General features: G+C 38.5%; 1 protein-coding gene across 2 annotated transcripts in view; it reads left to right on the top strand.

Annotated features, from left to right (window-relative positions):
* The window catches only part of LOC102299196 (myocyte-specific enhancer factor 2A), a 49,794-nt gene that overhangs the window by 7,082 nt on the left and 18,000 nt on the right, over positions 1 to 24,712 (top strand). Inside the window, exons 1-3 of one of the 2 annotated variants that reach the window (XM_005913079.3) lie at positions 13,297 to 16,025; positions 16,646 to 16,831; positions 21,553 to 21,756. In XM_005913079.3, coding sequence (XP_005913141.1) covers positions 16,778 to 16,831; positions 21,553 to 21,756 — 258 coding nt within the window. In that variant the 5' untranslated portion in view covers positions 13,297 to 16,025; positions 16,646 to 16,777. Of the gene's footprint in view, positions 1 to 13,296; positions 16,026 to 16,645; positions 16,832 to 21,552; positions 21,757 to 24,712 lie in introns of those variants that run through there. The other variant, XM_005913078.2, reaches the window with a different exon arrangement.

Below are 24,712 nucleotides of genomic sequence, written 5' to 3' on the forward strand. Positions count from 1 at the left end.
AAAATGTGTTTTAGGCGTATTTATATATGGAGGTAATATTGAAATCATGTTTATTGTGTTGAGCAATACTTTCTAGCAGTGAAGGCTTTGAGTGATCTCGTCTCTCTTCAACTCTACCCTACTCCACTCTTCTCTGCTTTCCTCTTGCTGTGGCTTTTGGAAAAGCTCCTAATCTGTTGGACTTGAGAACTCTTCCTGCGGGGTCACCCCAGTAATCGGGTTTGAGCCAACTCTTCCTAGCCAGCCAAACCTCTGGCTGCCTGCCGTCTGACCACAGGCCCACACACCCGCACGTTTGATGCTAAATATGCTGCAGAGGAGCTAAGAAATTACGCTCAATAAATATAGAAATCAAATAAAACAATTTCCAAATATTAGCCTTGCAATTTACTTTCCTGCAATCATATAAGTCTGCCTTTGTCGCTCACAGTAAATAGATTTCCCGCGGAGCTGCCAGGTTAAACAGTAATGTTGAATCAATAGCAGCATGGCTTGGCTTAATTAAACTCACTGTTGATTTGTAGGGATGAGAGCCAGACCAGAGAGTGGTTTGGGTCTGCTCAGTGTCCTGACACTGTTCTTAATGGTGCCAACACTTGATTAATACTGGCTGTACATGAAGACACTGTCACTCCATGCTGAGTTGAAGACTAGGTTACACCAGCAGCTTCCACACTGTTCAAGAGAATTCTTTATTGCGAGTGTCTGGCTTTTAGAGTTTTCTGCTATTATGTGTAGGATTGCTTTTTCCATACTGTGCTATAGTATATCAAGCAGTCGTGCTGTGCATTTGTACTGTGGCCTTAAAAAACAGGGGATAAGTGACTGAAGCTTCTCTTGTGTTGCTCTTTTTACATTTAGATATCAACCTAACTTTACATTAGCATCATCCACGCCAGGGTTTTGCAAAGTAGCTCTTGGTATAGTAGTGGACTGAACCATTACTGCTGTTGCTGCTTTGCACTAAAAGTTTTCCACTGGTGAACTTGCATGAGTTTTTTGTGAAGTAATAAAGAAGGCATGGTGTGTTTGTTATGCAGTTAGCAAATCTGTTCAGATAAACTGCTTTACCATCTTTCTTGGGGTGTTAGCAAGGACAGCTTCATCTCACAGCTGTTCTTAGCATGGCTTGGTCTGACTAACAGGGAGTTTATGTTTTTTGTTTTCATTGCATGGCTGTGCAAAAAGACAGTGAGCTCTCAACTGCTTGTATGGCACGCTTTTAGCTTGTTGTGCACCTCCCAGTATTTCTAACCCACTGCGTGCAGTGTAGCCAGAGTGTTCAGGCATGAGGTACAAGTGACAAGTCACTGGTAGTTTTATTAGCCCGACTTACTATCTTTTTTTTAAAGGAAATAAATGTTTTGTATTATATGTGATATCATTTGGCCGGTTAGGCAGTTAGCTGTGATTGGTTGTTGTGGTTCTTTTCATTACTCGGCTTGGGTCATGCACTTCACTTATACTGTGTTCAGTTATTTATTTATTTTTTAGTAGGCTTAGGCAAGTAGCTATTCAAAATGTAGGAAACAAAAAGAAGAAACTAGTTTGTTGATAACATTGCTTGAAGCACTGAAGCTGGTATTAAGAGAAGCCAGGATCATGGATTTGAGCAATTATTTCTCATAATCACAGTAAACCTAGAGGCTGATTATAAGTAATGTTAGCATAGGCACCCATATGGTCTGAGGGTGAATCAGCTGCTTAAAAATTCTAAAACACACAAAGATGCCATGAAGAAAAAGTGGTTTACTATTGTTTTATCATCCAGAATATTGAGTTGACACGTAATTAGATGTCTATAATTAGAAAGACTGATTAAAATAGGCAAAGGGCCTTCATTCAAACACTGCAAAACTGTAGGTTTGGAAATCAGGCCAGTTTCAACATGTGTTGAAATACTAGCCAGTTTTCAGCATCTGCATAAACTTATAAACTCATCCTGCAGCTCTACACCGTCCATCTGTTTGCACAGCGTTTTCTGAGCACTTATTTTCTTGCACAGCCTAATGTGAGTGTGTTCAAAGCACCCACATCTTATCTTTCCATTCAACAGGAGACAGTTTTTCAGTGTACAGCTTTTTTTAGTCTGACTTTGTTTTATTATTTACACTCACTAATCTAATGATCTGAAAAGCTTTAGAGACTCACCTTTTTATAGTTTTCTATTACCTCTATGTGGCACTTTTGCAAGATCGATACAAATTCAGTTTGTGTGGAGGCATTCTACTCGTCCAGTACATATGCTAACCTAAAAAAAGAGCTCACTGTTTAACCAGTATTTTCAAAGAGCCAGAAATGCTAATGGTGAAATATATGTGTGTATATGTAAGCAGGGGTTTTGGGTAGGGGATAGGAGATTGCCTAAAGGAACCTCAAGATGGAGGCCTCAGATCTTCTTACTATTACTTCACAAGATAAAAAGGAAGTTATTACTTTGCTGAAAGCGCAGAATTTCAATGAGAGCAGGAACAAACAAAATGTTAAAGAATTCATTATAATATCATTTAATAGATCAAAAGATTGGGCTGAGGCTACAGATATTTCTCATTTTTGGAGCTATGTGGCTCGGCAAACTCACATGCACTAATTCATGGTGTGATGTTCGCAAACTTTCCAAATGCGTCCCTTTCGGGAACTTTAGACTCATGTTCAATTCCCACAGCCCACGCCAGAGCCCAAAAGTGACTAGTCGATAAGTGCATGAACAAGACACTCGGATAGGCTACCTCTCAGTCATGACTGAGTGAGAAACTCATGCAGTCACATAACTTGTTGGTGATGACTTTTTAGAGTGGAAACTGATCAGTCAAACTACAATTGATGCAACTTCTATGTTGGTTGCCTGACTGCTAATAGTTGCGTGTCAGTTTAACCTTAAAAACTGTGAAATCGTGGATCACTTATTTGGCATACTTTAAGGCACGATCCCATCACTTCTATCTCCAGCTTTACTGTACAAAATCAGCAGCTATTGCTTTTCAAAAAGTTATAAGCAAAAATTGCCTTTCTCAGATCAACTCATAAATGAAGCTGTAACAGCTAACTTTGGTGGTCTTCTTGTTTTACTTCTACTCAAAAGTGTGCTGAATGTTGCTGTTTTGTATTGGCCTGAAAAAAGGGACCAATAAATCCACATTAAACACTAAGCACTTATATGGTTGTAAGGCTTGCAAAACTCTCTCATAAAGTCAGTTGCATCACTTCAGTTTATACATCAGTAACTGAATGAGAGTCTGTTCTTTTGGCCAAATGGTTAGTACTGATTGAGCAAAGACTAGAGTTTCTGGTCTTTCTTTTTCTGTATTCATTTCTGCAGAGAAATGTAATTTTTATTTTCGTCAGCTCTCCATAACCCACAAGCATTTGTAGATTTGTGTCTCTGTGAGATGTTTTTGAAAGGCAAATACTAAATGAGCTTCAAAGTTGTAGCAGTAGTGTTTCCATATAGAAAATCCCCAATGATTGGGGATTCTTGACACTGAACTGTGTGGGAGCAGCTCAGATTGTAATTTGTAAATGTTATTGGCTCAGCAGACCTTCAGCCTGTTTTTCTTGTTAGAAATTTTACACTGTACGATTACAATTTGGAAACACAAGCAGACACATAACCAACATAATGACCCTTAAACACAGCCCAGGCTCATCTCACCTCGCAACCTCAGCTGACAGCCTTTTAAGAAAACATGAAACTGGCAGACAGAAAAAAAGAACATATTTTGTCAGGATTCAAACTTAATTTGGAGTGCAATTAACATTTTTTTGTTTTCTTTTTAATGAAAGGAACAGAGGGTTTGGAAGTGTGGCCGTATTTTACAAGGCAGCTTGTGTTTCAATCTTTGTTGCAGGCATGACATCAGTGTCTCTGTGTTGAGACAGGAAAATCTTAGCCCACTGCCACTGCCATAAAAGCAACACAATAATGAAATGACATCACAGTGTGCCAGTAATTAAATGAGCAGACTGCTGTCTTGGAGTTTTTACAAGGCTGGGAGATTGAGAGTAACATTGTGGCGCGTAGGAGAATGGGGTGTCAGTAAATGAAGCCTCCAAGCTACGGGCTTTTTTAATGTATAATTCACAAAAGTATTATTACATTTTTATTGCATTATTCTTATTGTTTGATACACACACTGACATGGCCTTTTATGTATTCTTGCCTCCTTAAAGAGAATCATACTTAACAGAATAACACAGCTTCTTCACGTGCTAACTGGGGAGTCTGGTGGTACGGCAGATGACAGTTTAAGCCAACTAATCTGCCTGGCCTTCAGCCTAGCTTTAAATGGCCATGCTGCTGGTGCATGGAGATCAGTTTAATTATTACATTTCAAGAAAAAACCCATTAGCTTCGTGACCTGCAAAACAGCATAGGCCAGTGTCGATACTCTGGCTGCTTGATACCAGAGGCTAGCTTGTCTGACTGTGGGTGATGAATTAATCACAGTGCATGTTCCTGTCATGCCTGGCAACAGACTACAGCATCATTTGGTTTCCTTTCGCCTGACTCACTATTAAAGACGTGTTCCTGTCTCACTAAGCCACAGGAGAGAAGCTAAAGTGGAACATTCAGAGGACTTTGACTCTACTGAATGTCAGGTTTTGTCATTGGCCACGTTTACAAGGAATCTCATTTGCAGCTGTTGTTGCAGGTAGTAATATGCAAATTATCATTCTTATTCAAAAACTGTGCATTGTGCCAGAGCATGATTTGCATAACAAAATGTTAATTCAGTCTCATGATATTTTAACATAAATTGACATTCACTTTCTTTACATCAAAGAAGTATGTGCACATCTGGGCTTGTGTGGAGAGTGGTAATATAGACGGGGAACTGTTAAACACTTCAGCTAGTAAATAAGCCCGATCTAAGTCCTGCACCCTCAGGGACCAGGTCCACCATATAGAATGTTTATGATGCATTTGTTCCCCTAGAACCTTTATAAAAAACTTCATTTATTAGAACTTCAAAGAATGTCCAGGCTTGCTGGGGAAAGAGAATCTTCTGCCTTATTTTGCCTTGAGCAAAAGATCCTCTCTTGTCTTGCTGGTGGATACCATGCAAATAAGCTGCTAGAAGGAAGAAGGACGACACTGAGCAAAATGCGAAGTAGGAGAGAGCAAGGAGACAAGCAAAGCTGCAGGGAAGGTAAAGATACGAATAAAGCAATCTCTGTCATCAGTTCTTAACACTTTAGCAAACAGTAATGAAAGAGAAACTCTTTCATCTATTAGCAAATCACCACAGATCTCACCATGGTTGTTTCTGCACTGACTACTAGGATCAGCTCCATAATCTACTGGAACAAAATGATATTCGGAGACAGTGATTTCTTTATTCGGCTGGCAGCAGAAGATTGGGGGGGCTATCAAGTGGTGCCTGCTGCGTAGTAACAGCTTGAAACCTTATTGATTTAATGTTGGAGTGACTGAAGCAGAGGTCACAGTGGGGTCAACACAATTAGAGTTGGACCCATGCTCTTTAATGAGGAGAAGTGATGAAAGGGTTCCCAATTACTCTGCCAGTTTGTACTGAAAACAATCTGTTAAGAAAGAGCATGATTAACCTTCCACCGCTCTAACTTCTGCTCATTCTTTACATGAGGAGCTGGTGAAGGGGACATTAATTAGTGCTCATAATGTTAGAACTACTGTGTAGAACTTTCTATTTTTACAAAGCCCCTTTAGTAAGACATATTGAGGTCAACAGTCCAGTGTTAGATGGGGCCCATCATGTTTATGTCAAAGGTAAATACTGAAAGAGGAAATGCATGGTACTATGTGCACTCTATTACAATTTTTAAATATGTACAATTGCATACACTTTGAGCAACATTTATTTGACACATAGTTGTGGTATGAACTATACTGTGCAAAAAAAATCTTGTGTAGCAAAGGTTGCTATCGATTGAAGAAAAAGGCATCATCTTTTTTTTTTGCCTTCTTGCTGACCAGCTACACAAAAGTTCAACTTTGTCAGCTTCTTTATTCTGAGAGAGAGAGAGTCAGTGTTTCAGGAAAAAAGCTGCACATCTGTTGTGGATTTTAATCTTTTTCTTTTTGCAGTGCAGTAAACGCAGAAGTGCATTCCATCACGGATACAGTGTTTTTTTCACTGCATGAAAACTAGACTTTATGATCTTCCTGACGGCTGACATCGATCACCTCTACTGGTGTCTAAGAACACTAGGCGATTTTGTTCCTCAGAGACTCTTATTGGCATTGAATGGACCAGGTGTTGCTATTGTCAAAGATGCATTATATTATATTATATATTACATCTATGAAGCAATAGGCAGTATATTAACTTATAGCCTTTACGTTAGCTGTGCCTATAGAACATTTGGAAACAGAGGGAACGGCTATCATGTCTCTCCCCAAACAATCAGCTTACCAGCAGCTAAGTAACTAATTTGATCTTGTTCGGCTAATCTGTACAACACCCCCAACACCCTTGCAAAAATGCCACGTGGTTCCATGTGGGTGTAGCTGTGTTGAAAGTCCTTGAAAACAAATTCTTACCAAAAATTGTCGTCAATTTTATATTTTATTTTGACCAAAGGCTTGCTTTTTGCCTTATTGGCTCATAGACATCACAATAATTGTTGTAATGTGATTATGATATGTGACAGTGTGATATGTATTTTTCAAAATTAATGTTAACTATTTTCACACATGAATTGCAACCGTGAACTTCTTGAGAAATTATCTAACAAAGGTGCATGTGAGAACACAAGTTGGACATTGAATGCCCTTTAACATGCCATCTCTCTCCATGTGGTGTTGACTGATGTGAGAACATGGCAAGTAAATTCAAATGGAATAAGTGGAATGTTTCCTTTTTCCACTATCTACACAGCGCTTTCTTCTAAACCACAATGAGTAATTTAAATAGAAAAACCAGGGGAGTGAAGTTTTTACCCTTGTGTAACAGATATGGAAGAAGGAAAATCTGGACAATTATAGGGTTTAATTTTCCTGACACTGGCCCTTCGGAACAGTGGAAACCAGCTCCAACCACTAGTATGGATCACGCGCTTTGCCCTTAGAAATTTGTTTGGTGTTTGTTTGTGTGTATATATTTTTTAAATTCAGAGACAGACTGATAAATAACTTTATTGTTGATAAATAACTTATAATAAAGTTTAGCATAAAATCATTTGATCTATTTGACCTTTTGGCCTGACTTCTGGCTTCGGATGTAGCAATAAATTTATGTTCAATGGAATAAGAAAATGTTAATGGTGGTTTGTGTGTTTGTAGTGTTTTGAAGGGTGGTTTACTCAAAGCTCCTTCCTTGCCAGACAGACTGATCATAAAACAGGAAGTACTGTAGTTGACAGAGCTAACAGGAAGCTGGCAGCTTGCAGGGGTTTTACTTCACTCTAGTTTAGTTATGTCCAGCCTTTTTGTCATCACTGTGGTAGTAAATAATTTTTTCATACTTTTAAATATAGACTTAGTTGAAGTTTTGAGACGCACACAAATAAATGCTAGTAATAGTTCCAAATCATTTTTAAATGACTGATGAATATTAGATGACTTAACCTGCATTTAATCTTGGAACATTTCAATGGCCATGAGTTTGAAACACTGTTGCTGATGAATTACGTGGGTGACACAATGTTTCAAACTCCCACACTACACTTCACTATTCATAAGAATTGCTCAGTAGAGTCATGGGTCATGATGTTTCACTGTCAGAAAATGTAGCTTTAAGTGAGCTTAAATTTAAGTGAGCTCTTCATAGTGGATATAGGTTATTGCTTAGTATATTTATAAATTGTATACAACCGGGAAGTATTTTAAAGGAACAGTTTAACATTTTGGGGTATATACTTTACTTTCTTACTAAGATTAATGATATCATTGTCATGTTTATGCAGCAGCTAAACAGCCAGCCGTATGGTGGCCATGTTCATGGATAGAACTTGGCCAGTGCTCTGCATATGACTTATTTAGCCATTTGCAAATATAAAGCAGTGGTAGTAGTGATTGCAAGCTTTACAGTTTAACCGATGTTTATGTGCTCTGCCACAAGTTAACTGCATTGCCGTCAACTCAGTAATTTGTCAGACACAGAGAGAGGGACTAGTGCATTGTTCCAAAGATCTTAACAACAACACTACAATGCCAGGTGTCCACAGCACTACATTTGCTTACAATACATGATAAGAATCTCTGTCACAGCAGTTTCAGTGTTTGTGCAAAACTCTTCATCCTAGCTTAGTGCCTTAGGATGGCACTACTCAGCAATTCCGCTTTAAAGACTTCTTGAAACAGCTAAACAAAATCAGCCATAAATAAATAAAAAACAGTCAGAGATGTGCTCTTCTGCTGGGCTCTGCCAAACCTAAGCAGCCCATATATTCATGCACCATAGTGTTCAGTCACCCAGCACTAGCTTGGTGCTGGTTATTAACAACTCCAAAAATAAGTACTGCTACAGCTACATTCGCCCACACTAACATTCACTAAGCAACATCATTTGTTTGAATCATAAAAATAACAACTTGCATTTTTTTTTTAAACTTGATTCAAATTTAAACTGACAAACAAAAGCACAGAGAATAATTATTAAAGGTAAAACTTTCTTTGGCGTTCCTTTTTTATTTTACAGACCACAGTTTTGTCTTTGGCTGAGCTCAATATTCTTTACTTCTGCTTTACGTCCATGTGATTATTCAAAGATTTTGTCACTTTGTCTAACAACTTAGAACTATGTGAAGTTTTAGCAAATGTATTTGGCTGTCAGCTATTTTTTTTGCAAAGAGGTTCCAATGTGTGTACTCCCCATTCATATGTACTCTTGTGTGGCACTCACCATACTTTATCTGTAAAACAATGTTAGGTGGAAGCTCTTTGACTCTTATTTACCAAATCAACAAGAAGTGAGATTCTGCTATTGAAGAGACATACGAGATAAATTAAAATCCAGCGCAATCCAACCTTGGAAAAGTGTGTTTCACACCCTGACAAAGCATTGTCACTCTTCCGAATATCCACAGGAATTGGATTTCATGGGCGAGATAAGGCGGGGGGTTTTTGACTGTGAGGTTCGCTCTAGGGCAGGGGTGCCCAATCCCGGTCCTCGAGAGCTACCGTCCTGCAGCTTTTAGATGCATCCTTGTTCCCACACACCCGAATCAAATGAATGGTTTGTTATCAGGCCTTTGCCAAACATGATGGCATGCTGAAGAGGTAATCAAACCATTTGATTCAGCTGTGTTGGAGTAGGGATGCATCTAAAAGCTGCAGGATAGTAGCTCTCGAGGATTGGGATTGGGCAGCCCTGCTCTAGGGTTTAGCGCTCCCTGTTTAAGGATGTATCAAGAGGAGAGCATCTTCTAACGTTAGAGAGGTGCTGAAAGGGTCAGAGCAAGTTTAAATGATGAAATCAAATGTATTTTTTTAATTGATGTTTCCCCATTTTTTATGTTGGTGTTTATCCGTATAATTAACACTTTATTATGATCTGATATTTGTGTGTTACTTCACCACAAAAGGAGAAATTCCACAGCAATATCACATTTGTTACCAGTGTATGAAACACATCCTAAATTACTGTAATTTTATTTTAGGCAAGGGAAGACAGGTTTATTTATAGAGACATGGCAGTGCTCAGTGCTTTACACAAACATCAAGAGCATTACATAAAAAAGCAAAGGAAATTACAAATATAAAATAAAACAAAATAAAATAACGAGAAACTGTCAACAGGATGCATACAGTGAGTTACCTATGACACAGACATACATCATCATTGCCATCATCACCACCACCATCGTCACCACCATCCCCACAATAGCCATCATCACATTCACCAGTGTACATACCCAAGAACGTATATTCAAAAGGAAAAAGAACATCTCTCCATCTTAATTAAAAGCAGTAGCGAATAAAACAGTTTTAACATCTAACTTAAAACAAATTTAAAAATGTATTTAAAATTAAAAGAACTAAGATTTGGAGCAGACGTCAGGTTTTGTGGTAGTATGTTGCAGATATTAGGAGCACAAATAGTAGATGCTGATGTTCTTGTTTAGTTTGAATTCTCAGAATGGAAAAAAGCAAACTGTTAAAGTGATCTGGTTACTCAATGTTTTAGAATAGATGGGACTTTTTGTTTGGGTGTAATAATATTACAGTACATGGATGATTTGTGTGTTTGTGAGTGCTGGTTGTCTGTTGGGTCATCTCTGTTTGTATTAATTTTCATATCAGCCAGACAGTTTCTGCCATAGTAACATTGATCAGGACAGCTTGTCTGGGAAACATGTGAATGAACGGTGTAAAACAGACTCCACTGAAGCATGGGCAGCCTGAAACAAAGCAATCGTTGCTACTACAGAGAGGAAAAAGTGTCCATAAGCATTTGGCAATTTTGTGTTTCAGTAGTATTCCATTGTTTCTGGATCCAAGGTTGCATCATCTTTCATTCTTTTTAAAATGTCAGCAATAAAGCACTCAGAGAAAAACATGGAGACTAGACCTTTACTGCCAGTAGGGCTGCCACAAACGATTATTTTTGCAATTAGTCGACTAATCAGAGCATGCATCCATTGGATGTAAACGTACAGCTTATTGCACCAGCATGCATCTGCTCTTATATAGCTATCATTAGCTTACAGCTTTAAGTGTTTAAGGTATGTGCTAACTAAAAATAAAGACAAGATGATAGTTTATTAAATTTTAATGAAATTTGCAGATTGTTTCGGTGGAGTTTAATAAACTCCGTCTGCTCCTTGCTATCTAAAATATAGAGTTGATTCTCGAGACCGGTCTTCTCGAGACCACTTTTACGTGGTCTTGGTCTCGTCTTGGTCTCGACGGACTTTTGTCTTGGTCTCGGTCTTGGTCTCGACGGACTTTTGTCTTGGTCTTGTCTTGGTCTCGACGGACTTTTGTCTTGGTCTCGGTCTTGGTCTCGCTGTTTCGGTCTTGCGTTCTCAAATCGACATAGTGTTCGGGAGATTTGGAGTCAACCATCAGCGGAGTGGGGGGGGGGGGTGGCTTACTGGGCTTAAGCCCAAAAACAACACACGAAGCACAGAGCGCACCGTCGTAAATTCCCCCTAATTTTGGTATGATCCGAGCTCAGGCACTAGGCGACTGAGCGCAGCACCCATGTGAGCGAGGGGGGAGAAGCTGCTGCCTGCGAATTTGCTGCAGACAGAGGAGAGCTTAAGTTTGACCAGGTACCAAAGCAAATCATTCGTACTGAACTAATAATGTAAATATGACGGTGTATCACAAAAGATTGATATCAAACTGATCACTTGGTTGCGTTACTTGCTCTTCGAGTGAATCAACAAATGGATAAATAAAAAGCCGAACAGCAATGCTGATTTTTTAGTCTTAGCTTACATTTCATATTTTCAGTTGTTACCCTCCACGGCTAAACAAACTCTCTAAATCGGTTTCAGTTGTGTACTGATGAACACAACAATGGACATAAGGAGCTTCTTTCAAAGAAAAAACTCAGGTAGATGTTATTTTATATATTATGCTTTGGATGTTGTTCAGTATATCTATGCAAAACAAGAGGAATTTCAATACACAGCAGTATATTCACAGTTGAAACCAGATATTTACATACACTTTATGGAGAAAACATAAAAACTTTTTTTTACTGTTAAACATCAATTTAGAGTAAACTTTTGTTTTAGATAAATAAATGTTGAAATATCTTTTGAATTAGTTAAATGTCAGAATAAAAAGAGGGAGCTGTCTATTTTAATCACTTTCATCAAATTTAGGAGTACATATACACTAAGTTTATTGTTAATTAATAAGAAAACTCCAGACGATTCCATTCTGAGCTAAAGAAGCTTCTGATAGGTTAGTAGAGTCCATGTGATTTGATGTTACAATTAAAAAAGTGTTTGTGTTTTTATCTGAAGAGTACATAAATATCTGGTTTCAACTGTATATTTGATGATGTTGGTGTTTGGCTTGATTGTCAGCACAAAGAGGGAGAGAGAGGAGCAGAGAGGGAGAGAGAGAATGACGACAGAACAGAGATGGAACAAGAGCAGGTGAGACACACATGTTAGTCAAATGGTTGTTTGCCAAAACTCATCAGAACATGTATCTAGTACCTAGTGTTTCTTTTTAGATACCATTTGTTACTTTTCAAATTCTATATTTATTAAGTTATGCAGGCTTGTTTGCACAACGAGGCTAAATAATTATATAAACTTTTCTCAATCTAAATATTGTACTTTGGTAGAATTAAAAAATAAGTGTAGTGCAGGTCTATGATGATTTTTAGTGCTACTATCATCTAGTTCTGATTCTGGTTCTGTCTTGGTTACTGTTGTAGTCCTGTTTTAATTCCAGATCAGTTTTGGGTCTGGTTGAATTGGGGTTTAGTCCCTGTGTCTTGATACAGGCCCGACTTTGTTCTGCCTTGCTGCTTAATTAAAAAACTAGTTTAAGGTGTCCTGAATATGTATATAGAATAGCATCTGGCTGCAGTTTAAAGACTTTTTTTGTCTCGGTCTTGGTCTTGGTCTCGTCTCACTCGGTCTCGGTCTTGGTCTCGTCTCAACTTGGTCTTGGTCTTGGTCTTGTCTTGGTCTCGATACCCTCTGGTCTTGGTCTTGTCTTGGTCTCGGATTAGGCGGTCTTGACTACAAGTCTACAAATATAACAGGACACCGGAGTATATTCTCCAGCATCTCACACTTCTGATAATCAGCTGTCTGCTTGACGTTTATTCAGCTGTGTAAAAACTATAACTTTAATCTCAGCCAAACCGATTTACTCAGGAACAAATAAAATACTAAAAAAGCCAAACAATAACATTTTTAAGTTATCTAAGTGACTTATATATGTTTAACCTGAGTAGCGAAAGACGGCGGTGGGTTTGAAAACGATTTGCCGGGAGTCCGGTGTTCTCACGGCTCTAGTGAGCCTTGCCCCCGGCTAGCTATCGAGCTAGTGGGTAACAGACGTCTCCGAAAACGTCGGAGCGCTTTTGAAAATATGTGGTGTCTTGATAAACTGAGCAGATATTTGAGGTTTACACAGCTACATTCTCGCCTGAAAATATGTTAAACGTTTATTTTGTGACCCAGAAAGAATAATAAGAGTAATATTAAAACTAACTAGCTGCCGCCATTGTTGGAAACTGAGCTGGGCCGCGCTATGAATTCTGGGACACAGCTTCTTCTTCTTCGGGGTTTAACGGCAGCTGGCATCCTTGTACATGCAGTGCTGCCATCTTCTGTTTCAGTCCGTTATTACACTCTTAAATCCTACTACTTATTCCTGCGTCTTTTGGGATCTTACAAAGCTTCAAACGACGTGTCGACTATTAAATTAGTCGTCGACGATTTTAATAGTTGACGTAATCTTCAACTAGTCGTGGCAGCCCTAACTGCCAGCATGAACAACAAATCTTAACCACATCTTTAATATTTACCATCATTTACCTATTTGCAAATTATTCACTGACATCGATTTTCTAGCTTACAATACTAGCACATGGCAGCTACAAATTATTCACCTTTCTATGACTATATTTAGGCCCTTGACGGACCTTTTTTGGGGAAAAAGTCAAAGCGTTAGCTAACTAATGATAAAGTACTCGATATGTTGCATGTATTAATATTTCAGGGAAACCACAATCTTCCCCTGATCTCCTTCAAAGTATTTTTGTAGCCAAAAGATGACAAAACACAAGAGACGGTGAACCCAGAGTCCTGTGCTGTGTCCTCCTACTATTAAGCACTTAATGTGTGAGTTGCTAAATATATTAGAAAAGAGCACTGGTCCACTATCCAGTCCAGAATCTAACACTAGTGTGTAATAAGTAAAGGGGGTCTTAAAAACAAACTTTAATTTGTCTTTAATTATAAAAATATCCCATTAAAAAGGTTAGCGTTAGTGCAATTCAAAAAAGACAAACAGACCTAACATTTGTCTTTTTTTGGTACATTTTTCCACATTTTCTTTTTGAAGCAAATAAAGTGATAGGAAATATTCCCACAGAATGCATTTTGTGGTAAGAGAAACAGCAAGCTGTCCCTAGGAGGGTCAGTGGTTCAATTCCTGGCTTCTCCAGTCCACATGTCAAAGTTTCCTTAGACAAGAAGCTGAATCCTGCTGCCTCCGATGCATCAATCAGAGTTTACTTGAAATAGGAAGGATAAATGCACCTTGTAGCATAGAAGCACTTTGAGTGCTCAATTTCAGTACAAAGTGTTGAATTAGTTAGTGGTTTCTAATGTAAATCTTACATAATCTGAGTTATATATGGATGCAAATTGCTTCCACAACAACACTTCTATTAATTTGGCAAGTTGGCAGCTTGGTTCAAAGTAATTATTGTACTGATTTTAGCCACCATATTTTTCATATCATAGGCAGCATGGTGGTGCAGCGGCACTGTCACAACACGAAAGTTTCCTTGTTATCCAGCTCCCTCCCACAGTCCAAAGACGTGTTGGGTTAATTGGTGATTATAAACTGGTCGTGGGTGTGGATGCGAGCATGAATAGTTGTCTGTCTGTCTCTATGGTAGACTGGTGGTCTATCCAGAGCATACTCTGCCTCTTGCCCTGTGACAGCTGGGACAGACTCCAGCCTGTTATGAAAATGGATAGATGATTAGAGGTCATTAATGACCAGTGAAGCAGCAGATTCATGAAAGATTTTTGCAATAATGTCAAACTTTAAATCTGCTACAAAATGAAAAAGCACCATCTCAGATAAGTTTTCAATGTTATTACATAAGATGCATTTATACTGAACACATTTATACTGATATAAATATATAATAGCAAACAATGAACACATTCAACTGTTTCTAATTCAACAGGCTTCCAAATTGGAAGAATAAACATTTCCCGTCTTAACAGTTAAGATCTTCCAAAATCATTTTACACCAAACTAAAGTAATTTCTGGCACCAGCAACTAACGGGGCAGTCCCATTTATTCAGATTACCAGTTAGGCCGGCTAAGAGGCTAGTTATGGTTATGACTTTACTTAATGTGACCTGAAGTGTTAAAATTTAGCAGATTTAAGCAGATCATCATGTTTTAATGACAGAATGCTGTGACTAAGATAGTACAAAGTCCAGTCTGTTATCCTAATAATACCAGAGCAATACCAGGGTTTATCTGATTGAAACTTAGAACACTGCAAATATTCAACACTCAAAAGCACAGGCTGAAATAAATATCTGCATGATGATGATGTTTGCAGGGATGAGTATCATGGAAAGGATTTTCTTTCTCTCTTTTTAAAATATTTGTGTCTTCCCATCAAATCATCCAGATTGTAAAACCGATAAATCCGTGTGACCTTTAAATCCCAAACATACAAGGAGTCTTTGTCTGTTACAGTTTATATTCTGTCGTGACTTCTGAAGGGTCAGTTGGAATCTCGGCGATGGTGAACAGGAAGCATTAGAGTGATAGCGTGCCTTTTCTTGCAAATTAATTGTGTTTAAATATAACTTTGCTTTAAATGCTAAAACAAAAACAGAAAATGTAGGGTTTCAAATAATCATTTAAATGGAACAAGAACAAAGTGGGCTAAGATACATTTGGAATTAAAATGGTATTTTGGAAAATTTAAGTGTGTGTGGGTTTTTTTTTTAGTGGTATTTAACTATATTACCATTTAAGATATGTGCACTACATTTAAATCTATAAAAATAACCAATACATTTTCTCTGGTGAAAGACAAATGCATTTGTTCTATCTCTCAACCCTGTGAACTGGGTCTGCTGTGGGGGTTTTGGTGGCTCAGCGCTGGGCTCCACATGCTGCAATAATCCAGGGAGGGTTAGGATAAAGCCTGGCTTCGTCTCACTCTCTGCCTCCTCCCAGATCAGATGAGATTAGGTAAGAGCTAAGGAGCTCTGCGGGAAGGCAGGGCTCAGAAACACTGAGGTTGAAGAAAGGAGGGACACATCAAGGCAGGTGGTCACTCCTGCAAGAGGAGAAAGCCAGAAAGCAGAGGTGAATCCACTAAAGACAGCTGGCCTGGTTGGTGCAGATAAAGAAGAGGTTGGTGCAAGCTACAGTATACAGAGGCGTGTGATGAAGTATGGTACATACAGTATGACGCTTATTCTCTATGTATTACAGTGTCTGTGCTCATGTGTCTCTTTATAATTATAGATTCAGCTCCAGAGTGAAAGGAACGCTCTGTAGAACAAACAGAAAGTTCAGTCTTTGGCTCAATTGTGTGTTCCAGCAGTAGTAGTTGAGAAGCTGGTGAGGGATCATATCCTTGTTGTTGGACCAGCACGTGTTTAGTCAGTCTCGCTTCGTGTCCTCTTAATGGCTCTCTTTATGGTGTTTTGAAAAGATGTCCTCCTTCTTTCTACAAAACTGCAATCAACAGTGACAGCAAAATGTGAAATGCCAAACTGCAGAGGAAAATTTCAAAATGGTAGAAATGGATTTTGTGTCCCTGACTAATGTATGTTTATTATTCATTCTTCTTTCTGTTCCTTCTTTCCTTGCATAACTGGCATTTTCAGTGTAAGCAGTGTGTGACCCTTTGCACTCTATGATTTGTCCAAGTATTTGAATATCTTTGCTGAATAGAACTGTTTCTGTGACTGCTCGTACACAGTAAATAAACAATGATTAAGTTAACGCTGATTGTTGCTCTCTTTCAGAAAGCCATGCTAAGCTGATGGACTAACAGGAGCTGACAGGGGGACTATGTGTTGAGGATTGTCTTTTAAATTTTTATATACTTGGAGCCCTCTGATATTCATCTTTGGTTGTTGGTGGACGTTGCTTTAGCAATGGGAAGGAAGAAGATTCAAATCACCCGTATCGTTGATGAGAGGAACCGACAGGTGAGTGTCTTCTTCCTTTGTCTTCTTAAATGTCTTTAGTTTTTGCGCAAAATATCTTTGCGTTGTTGTTTTATGTCAGTGCTGAAATCTGCTGTGTACTTTAACTGTTGAGAACACCTTCTAGTTTTAGCATTTATTTCATTGTTATGTTTAGTTTTCGTGATATCTCATGTGTCGATGTGTGGCCCATGTGGCGCTCCTGCTCAGAGCACACTCTAAAAATGTGACGTTCACTGTGCTGATTCCACGATCCCAAAGAGCCGCATAAAAGTAGAAGTGCCATTTTAGTCAGGTACCCGTTTCTAATAAAAAGGCACATATTATGTACATGAGCACGTACTGATAGGTTCATTAACACTTTGTAAAAGGATCCTGCACCCAACCTTTTGCTGGTACACTTTTGTTTAAATCTAAGAAGCTCCCAGAGGTTTCTTTAAGCTGTTTCACTTTTGAGAGTGTAGTGGTCACAGCTGGTGGCGAGGGCAGTAATTTGGGGTTAGCTGGGTCCGGACAGCACCCTGTCATTAGCAGGGTGGGTCAGTGTTAGGGACACACAGTGGCCTTCTCTCCTCACCGTCTCCTTACGCAGCCACATTGCTGCCCACTGGAATCCCTCTCTGTCTGTCTCCTCTATATATATCACCCCCAACAGCACAACAAATACCAGCCTGTCTGGAAGGAAGGCACAGGCTCTGGAAATAGGGATGTGGCTGGAAAATAAATATCTGGGATAATGTTTATATTTGATGTTTGGTTGTCTTGGCTGAAGCATTTTTAGATAGACACTGCTTCAGTTGTGTGGCGTGCACTATCACTTGAGTCTGCCGTATATTTAGGTTCTTGTACTCTATTTTGGGAAGTTGGTTTGTGTTTTTTTTTTTTATCTGTCAAGTGCATAAAGTGTTTTCAGCAGTTTTTCCTCTTTTTAATGTATCAGACTATCACACATCATGCACAATATACAGCAATGACTTGGCTTTAGTGGAAAGATGCACTAGTGATAGATGGTGTTTATGCAGCCACACACTCTAAAAGAGGAACAGTGTAGTTTTTGGTAATCTCTTTTCACGTGTATTTGCAAGTTACGCTCAAGAAATAGTATCACTTGAAACTTGTTTTCAGAGACAACAGTTTACTGACCTTATGCCTTTGGAAACTGATTATTTAATGTTGCTGAATTTGCACGTTTGCTCACTTACAAAGAAATGAACAGTTTGTAATTTTCATGGTTTCATTTTAATGGAGAGGGGCAGAATATGAACCAATGATCCAGAGAGAAAACATTAAATAATAGTTATACATTGATTTGCATGTCATTGGGTGAAGTAAGTATTTGATTCTCTACAACCCAGACAGAATTCTGGCTCCCATAGATTGTAATTCCTGTTCCACATGGGCACACAGCCAATCAATCAATCAGTCAGTTACAGGTGCTCCTGATTTCTTCTCATTATGTGGATATAACACACTTATATACAGAATCAGTTTCTTCCATTTCCACCTATCTACCACCGTGGGCAAGACCAAAGAGTTGTCAAAGGACGTCAGGGACAAGACTGTGGACTGCTGGAATGGCTACAAGACCATCAGCAAAAAGCTTGGTGAGAAGGTGAACTTCTGCTAAGATTATTAAAAAATGGAAAACAAAGTGACCATCAGTCACCCACAGTCTGAGCTCTATGCAAGATCTTGCCTCATGGGGTGAGAATAAAAATGAGAAAGTTGGTGGTTTAGGCGAGAACTACACATGACAAGGTTGTAACTGATCTCAAGGCAGTTGGTATCCCAGTCACCAAGCACTTCATTAGTAACACAATATGCTGTAATGGATTGATGATCCCAACATCCCCTCTCTTGAGAAGGCATGTGTACAGGCCTATCTTAAGTTTATCAGTGAACATCTAAATGATTAAGAGAAGGTTTGGGAGAAAAAAACTGTGGTTAGATGAAAGTTTTGCATAACATTCATTTGCTGTGTTTGTGGAAACACTGAGTATAACCCAAAGAACATCATCCCCACAATCAAGCATGGAAGTGGAAACGTTCTGTTTGGGGGCTGTTTTTCTGCTAAGGGTACAGGATGGCTTCACTGCAGTGAGGGGCCAATGGACAGACCCATGTATAAAAAAAAACCCCTCCTTCCCTCAACCTGAACATTGAAAATCGGTCCTGGATGGGCCTTTCAGCCTGTCAATGATCCAAAATAACTGCCAGGGCAACAAAGGAGTGGCTGAAGAAGAAGTACATCAATGAGTTGCCAAACAGGAGCCAAGAAAGCTAAAATAATTTATAGAGTTTCTGTGAAGAGGGGTGGGCCAGATTCCCTGCTGAGATGTGTGCTGATCTGGTGACCAACAAGAAACATCTTACCGCTGTGCTTGCCAACAACGTTGTCTCTACGAAGTACTAAGTACTCAAGTACTAAGTGTGTTGTAAGGGAATCAAATACTTATTGTACTCAATGACATGCTAATCAATTTATAACTTTTATGTCATGTGTTTTTTTGTTGTTGTTTTTTCTTCACAAATCAGCACACTTATGAATTCAGGACGTGTTTATTTCCCAAACTGTAAGACTGTCATTCAGTTCACCACTATCATTTAATCTTGTTACTGTAACATTCTGTGAGAATTACTATACAAAATATTGCGACTAGGCACACATTACATTATAGCAGCCCGGATGGGAAGAAAATAAAAATGTTTATGGTCAATGTCTATTTGGCGTTCTATACTATAAAAAAGAAAAGTCAATCTACAGTGCATTGAGTAAAATTCTTCAAATGAGGCTTAAACCAGAGACCACATATTTACCCATCTGAGGGTTTACCATGTAGACTATAGTCAAACTAGCTTTACAATGTCAGCTGTCGATAAATGAAAGAAAATAACATTATTTTACTGCAAATACAGTTAAATACTTTGGTAACAGTAAAGATATGAATTTTTTAGGACTTGCAGTTAGATCAAAGTTAGTCTGTGTTATTTCTGCTTTATAACTGTAGCATGTAAAGCAATGACATACTGTATATAATACCAGGATATAAAATGGTTTCCTCACTTCGGGAATGCATAAAACAGGAAAAGTAAAAAAGACTGTCAGAGAAGTGGATGTTTTCTACTAAACAGGTACTGTGCACACAGTTTCTTGAAACACCACTAAGCCATCACTCAAGTGGTATTATTTAGAATTCCCATCAATTAAATAAATCGTTTGGCAGAAAAGCAACTAAAAGCTAAAAATAGAGAAAAAGATGTTTGTTATTTGACTGTCAATAGTTTAGATTTAGCTCTAATAATAATGTGTCCTGTGTCGGTATACAGTTTCGTACAACTGGGCTGTTTTGAAAGTTGTAAATCTGTCTCTAGTCCCAATTATATTTTACAGAGGTAATAATCAAGACGCTTCCTGTTATCATTCTTGGCCATAATGATGCTTGAGTGTCATGACAGCGGTATGGTAAGATCTGTAAAAGTGCTCAGAACAACAAGTGTAAAGGAAAGTGTAAAGAACTGAACTACAGAAATAACCATGTAAAAAGAAATACACCTGACACTCAACATTGCCAGAAAGCTTTGAGATGTGAGTCTGCAGAAGCTTCTGGAACTGAAAAGATATGAGTCAGGATCCCAGAAGCTATGACAGAAGTAAGACATACCCAGATAAATACAGATGATTCATTGCAGGGAGTGAGCTACACACCAAAAAAGGGATAAGAGCATGATCCATGTGTGACCTGTGGGTTTACACTGAGCTGTAAATGGTCCACTCCAAACAATATGTTTTAGCTTTATGGTCTGGAGGAATATGGAGGTGTCAAGAATGACTGTTCTGCTTTATAAGCCATAGTGCAATATAACACTACAGTATGAGCTTAAAGGGGGGGTTTGACTGTATTTCTGTTTATGCACAGCCCTCTGTCTTACTAATAAAGTTGAACACCTTGATGGTAATCATTAAGGGAGGTGAAACATTACATAGTTTCTTTCCCCACCTACCTTTCCCATCCACTCCACTCATTCAGTAACATTCCACTAGAAACTGCAGTGTTACTGAATTAGTATTTCCAGATTATTACTGCGTTCTTTCAGAAGTGCAGAACTAGAGAACTAGAGATCCCCCACCCCTTGTCTCTTCCTGTTTGACACTTACACACACATTTTAATTCTCTTCTCTTTTCTCTGAAAACTATCAGCCAGTGAACACGGCGGTAGGATGAGCTGACAAATGTATCGCTTGTTTTGGAAGAGTTGTTTAAACACCTAAAATGAAACATTTATGTTAGTGCAGATTTGTATTACTATTGCTATCATTGCACCATACATTCACATCAGAGGCCACGGGGCAAAGCACTGCGGATTACCTGTTCAGAAGCCATTAGATGGACTATTTAGACTTCACTGCTTTAAAAGACATTTTTTTAATATTATTGGGTTATGAAGACAAAAACATTTAATTGTTACTGTAAACAGGTTTGGTTTTTTTTTTTTTTGAAAGATTTATAACATTTTTAATACACAGCACAGAGTACAAAGCAAACGGTGATTTATTACTTCAGACAGAACACATTCAAAAATATTTTTGGATGCCGTGTAGCCTTAATTTTATAAATACTCTGACTTGCTTGTGAAAATCTAGAAAGAACCAACAGGTATGACCCTTTATTTGACCTGTTGTAGGTTAGCTATTCTAGGCTGATCTCTGGCTTTTGTTCTTCCAGGTGACTTTCATGAAGAGAAAGTTTGGCCTGATGAAGAAGGCCTACGAGTTAAGTGTTCTGTGTGACTGTGAAATTGCCCTCATCATCTTCAATGGCTCCAACAAGCTGTTTCAGTACGCCAGTACCGACATGGACAAAGTCCTGCTGAAGTACACAGAATACAACGAACCCCACGAGAGCAGAACCAACTCTGACATCGTCGAGGTACGTGGTAGGACGCTGTTCTTAACCTTTTACTCATGTCACTGCTTTGACCTTTGGATAGTCTGTTTGTAGAGACGTCTTTTGGTGGGTCATTTCTTGAAACCTGTTATGTTGCATCACTCAGCACTAATGACTGTAGTATGCAAATACACATCGCATGCTGCAGCTGATTTTGAATTAACACTAATGAAATTTTAGCAAGAATATAATGCTAATTTCAACATCCCCCTTTGGGTTAAAATGGAGGCTGGCATTGTAAGGGGCTCCTCTCTAGAGGCCCTGCTTCTCAAAGAAAGATGCCCAACGGATTTACTTTACCAAATTGACCATCCCAGCCTTGCCATAATGGTCCATTTGATTCACCTTTTATTGTTTATTTTATTTTGCTGAATACGGGACAGACTTGACTGGAGGAAAGAGGGGGAGAAAGGGGGAGAAAGAAAGAGGGAAAGAGAAACAGCTGAGAAGAGGGACGGGGGAGAAGGGCAAAAAACAAGAACCAACAGAATGGGCAGGAAAAAAAATGCATATATCGATCACCTGGATCACCTGTTGAGAAAGAAAAAAGAAAACAAGCAGAAGAGAACAAGAGTAATAGAATAAACAACATCACAATGATATATGGGAATATGACAGTAAATACTAAATATTAAACATTATTGTGCAGCACATAAGATCAACAGAACACAGTGTGCTTTGAGGTAGGAGCCAAAAAGGGTGTAGTTTGTGGGTGTGATCACCCGTGTGTACACCTGTGAGCATGGACGCGCTTGTTTTTTTTTTTTAAAAGGTTCCTTCATGTAATGATCTGCTAGAGGGTGTGGGGGGGCCACACCAAATCACCAAGATCTGAGGATGTCTGCTGCCAGAAGGTCAAGGCTCTTAGATTTGCAGCCCAGTAATGATGTTTAAATATTGGTAAACTCAGACCTCCCTCCAATTTGGATTTTTGTAGATGTAGTTTTGAAATCCTAGGATTCTTGTTGTTCCATATGTAAGAAGTAATAATTGAGTCCAACTCCTTAAAGAAAGAGGAAGTGAGATAAATAGGAAGATTTTGGCAAAGATACAGAAATCTAGGAAGAGAGACCATTTTTATGGAATTTATACGACCAACCATAGATAGGGGAAGAATTTTCCATGACTCGATGTTATGCTTTAATGTTGACAAGAATTCAGCAAAGTTCAAGCTAAAAATTAATTTGGGATCTTTAGGAACAGTTAATCCAAGGTATGTGAGATGGTCGTTAACTATCTTGAATGGAACGTTACAAAGAAAACTCGGTGAACCGGTTTTAGATAAAGGCATAAATTCACTTTTAACCCAGTTAATTGTATATCCTGAAATTTTGCCAAATGAGGTGACCAGATTAAGAAGGGATGGTACAGAGTCTTCTGCATTACGCAGGTATAATAGTACATCATCTGCGTACAAACTAATAACAGTTTCAACCCCTCCGACCAAGAGCCCTTGTATTTTTGGATGTGCTCTTATCTTAATCGCAAGGGGCTCTAATGCCAGAGCAAATAGAGCAGGGGACAAAAAAAAGAAAGCGAAAGAAAAAAGAAAATAAAAAAGAAAAAAAAAAGAATATAATGCTGAGTTATTATTGCATTGTGCACGCAAGTGCATGGATCGACTCTTGCAGCATCCATTCAGCAGATTAGGGAAACAAATGCCTGCAGTTGTGTTTTAGAAAGATAAATTCCTAGAAAGTGTAATTCCAGAGGATTTAGGTGATGCCTTCAGTATTGTCTTCCTCTTTATGAAATATTGAGAAATAGATTTTCCGTTGCTTATGATGTGTTATTTCATTGAACACATTAGTGCTGATCTTTATAAAGTAAAGGCCAGATGTAAGGGTTGAGTAACACTTGAGGTTCAGGAGAGACAGACAGGCATGCAGCTGTTTCCTTCTACTAGTTTACACTGGTGCATTCTGTGAGGAAACTGTCCCCCATCCGACACAAGTAAAAATGAGAATAGTCCTACTGATCAGTCAAAATTAAAAGAAGAATTCATGTAGGTGATGCCAGACGAATAAAAGTGCTCAAGCAGTGTGCTCATTTCATGCTGATTACAGTACAGTACTACAGTTACTGCATAATAGGAACTCTAAAGGTTATTAAGATTTAAAGTGGTAAAACAAAACTGGCTGAGTTCCACTATGAAAGAAGGCAATAAAATAACTAAAGAGGTCATTTAAGAAAGTCTCTAAACTGGTCCAAATGTTCAATATAGGGAATTTAACAAACTTGTTTGGTGAGCATCAGGAAGTACTGGTACATGTGTAACATGTAACTCAATCCAAATAACTGCGCAGCCATAAATTCCACCTTTGTAAACTCTGCAGATGATGAATGTAGCCTGTCATTGAGAATATTTGTTTAACCGTATGTTAATGTCTACTGGTTACTGTGGCATTAAAGTGGTAATTGGACTGGCACTTTCCTAATCTCAAAGCATTTTATTACTATCACAGTCACCCATTAATACAAGCACCTTTTTCTATGCCTAAGTCCTTTTAACCTATGATTCACACACATTCATACACTGCCATTCATACACATTCATAGATGGCGGATACATCAGGGGCAACTTGGGGTTTTGAAGAATAGCTCTCAGACTGAAAAGCCAGGGATTGAACCTGGAACCTTCTGATTAGGAGAAAGGGTAGTGGAAAGTGGTGAATGAGCGTAAGGTAAAGAGTTCTGATTACAAATTCTGTCTATAGCAATACATTTCAATATACACCTGACTCTAAACCACTTCACATAGCAGAACAAATGCCTTACTATGCTTATCTACTTAGTATACTAGTCTACTTTTTTTTTTTTACATTATTTACATTTGATCTTTTACATTGTATATAATGTCTATTGATTTTATTGTTTATTTTAATATTTTAATATTTGTGTACAGCGCTTTGTGATTGCCTGTCTGCGAAAAGCGCTT

Source organism: Haplochromis burtoni, unplaced genomic scaffold, assembly GCF_018398535.1.
Source record: "Haplochromis burtoni strain Fernald_Lab_line unplaced genomic scaffold, NCSU_Asbu1 Contig_2, whole genome shotgun sequence".
Lineage (NCBI taxonomy): Eukaryota > Metazoa > Chordata > Actinopteri > Cichliformes > Cichlidae > Haplochromis > Haplochromis burtoni.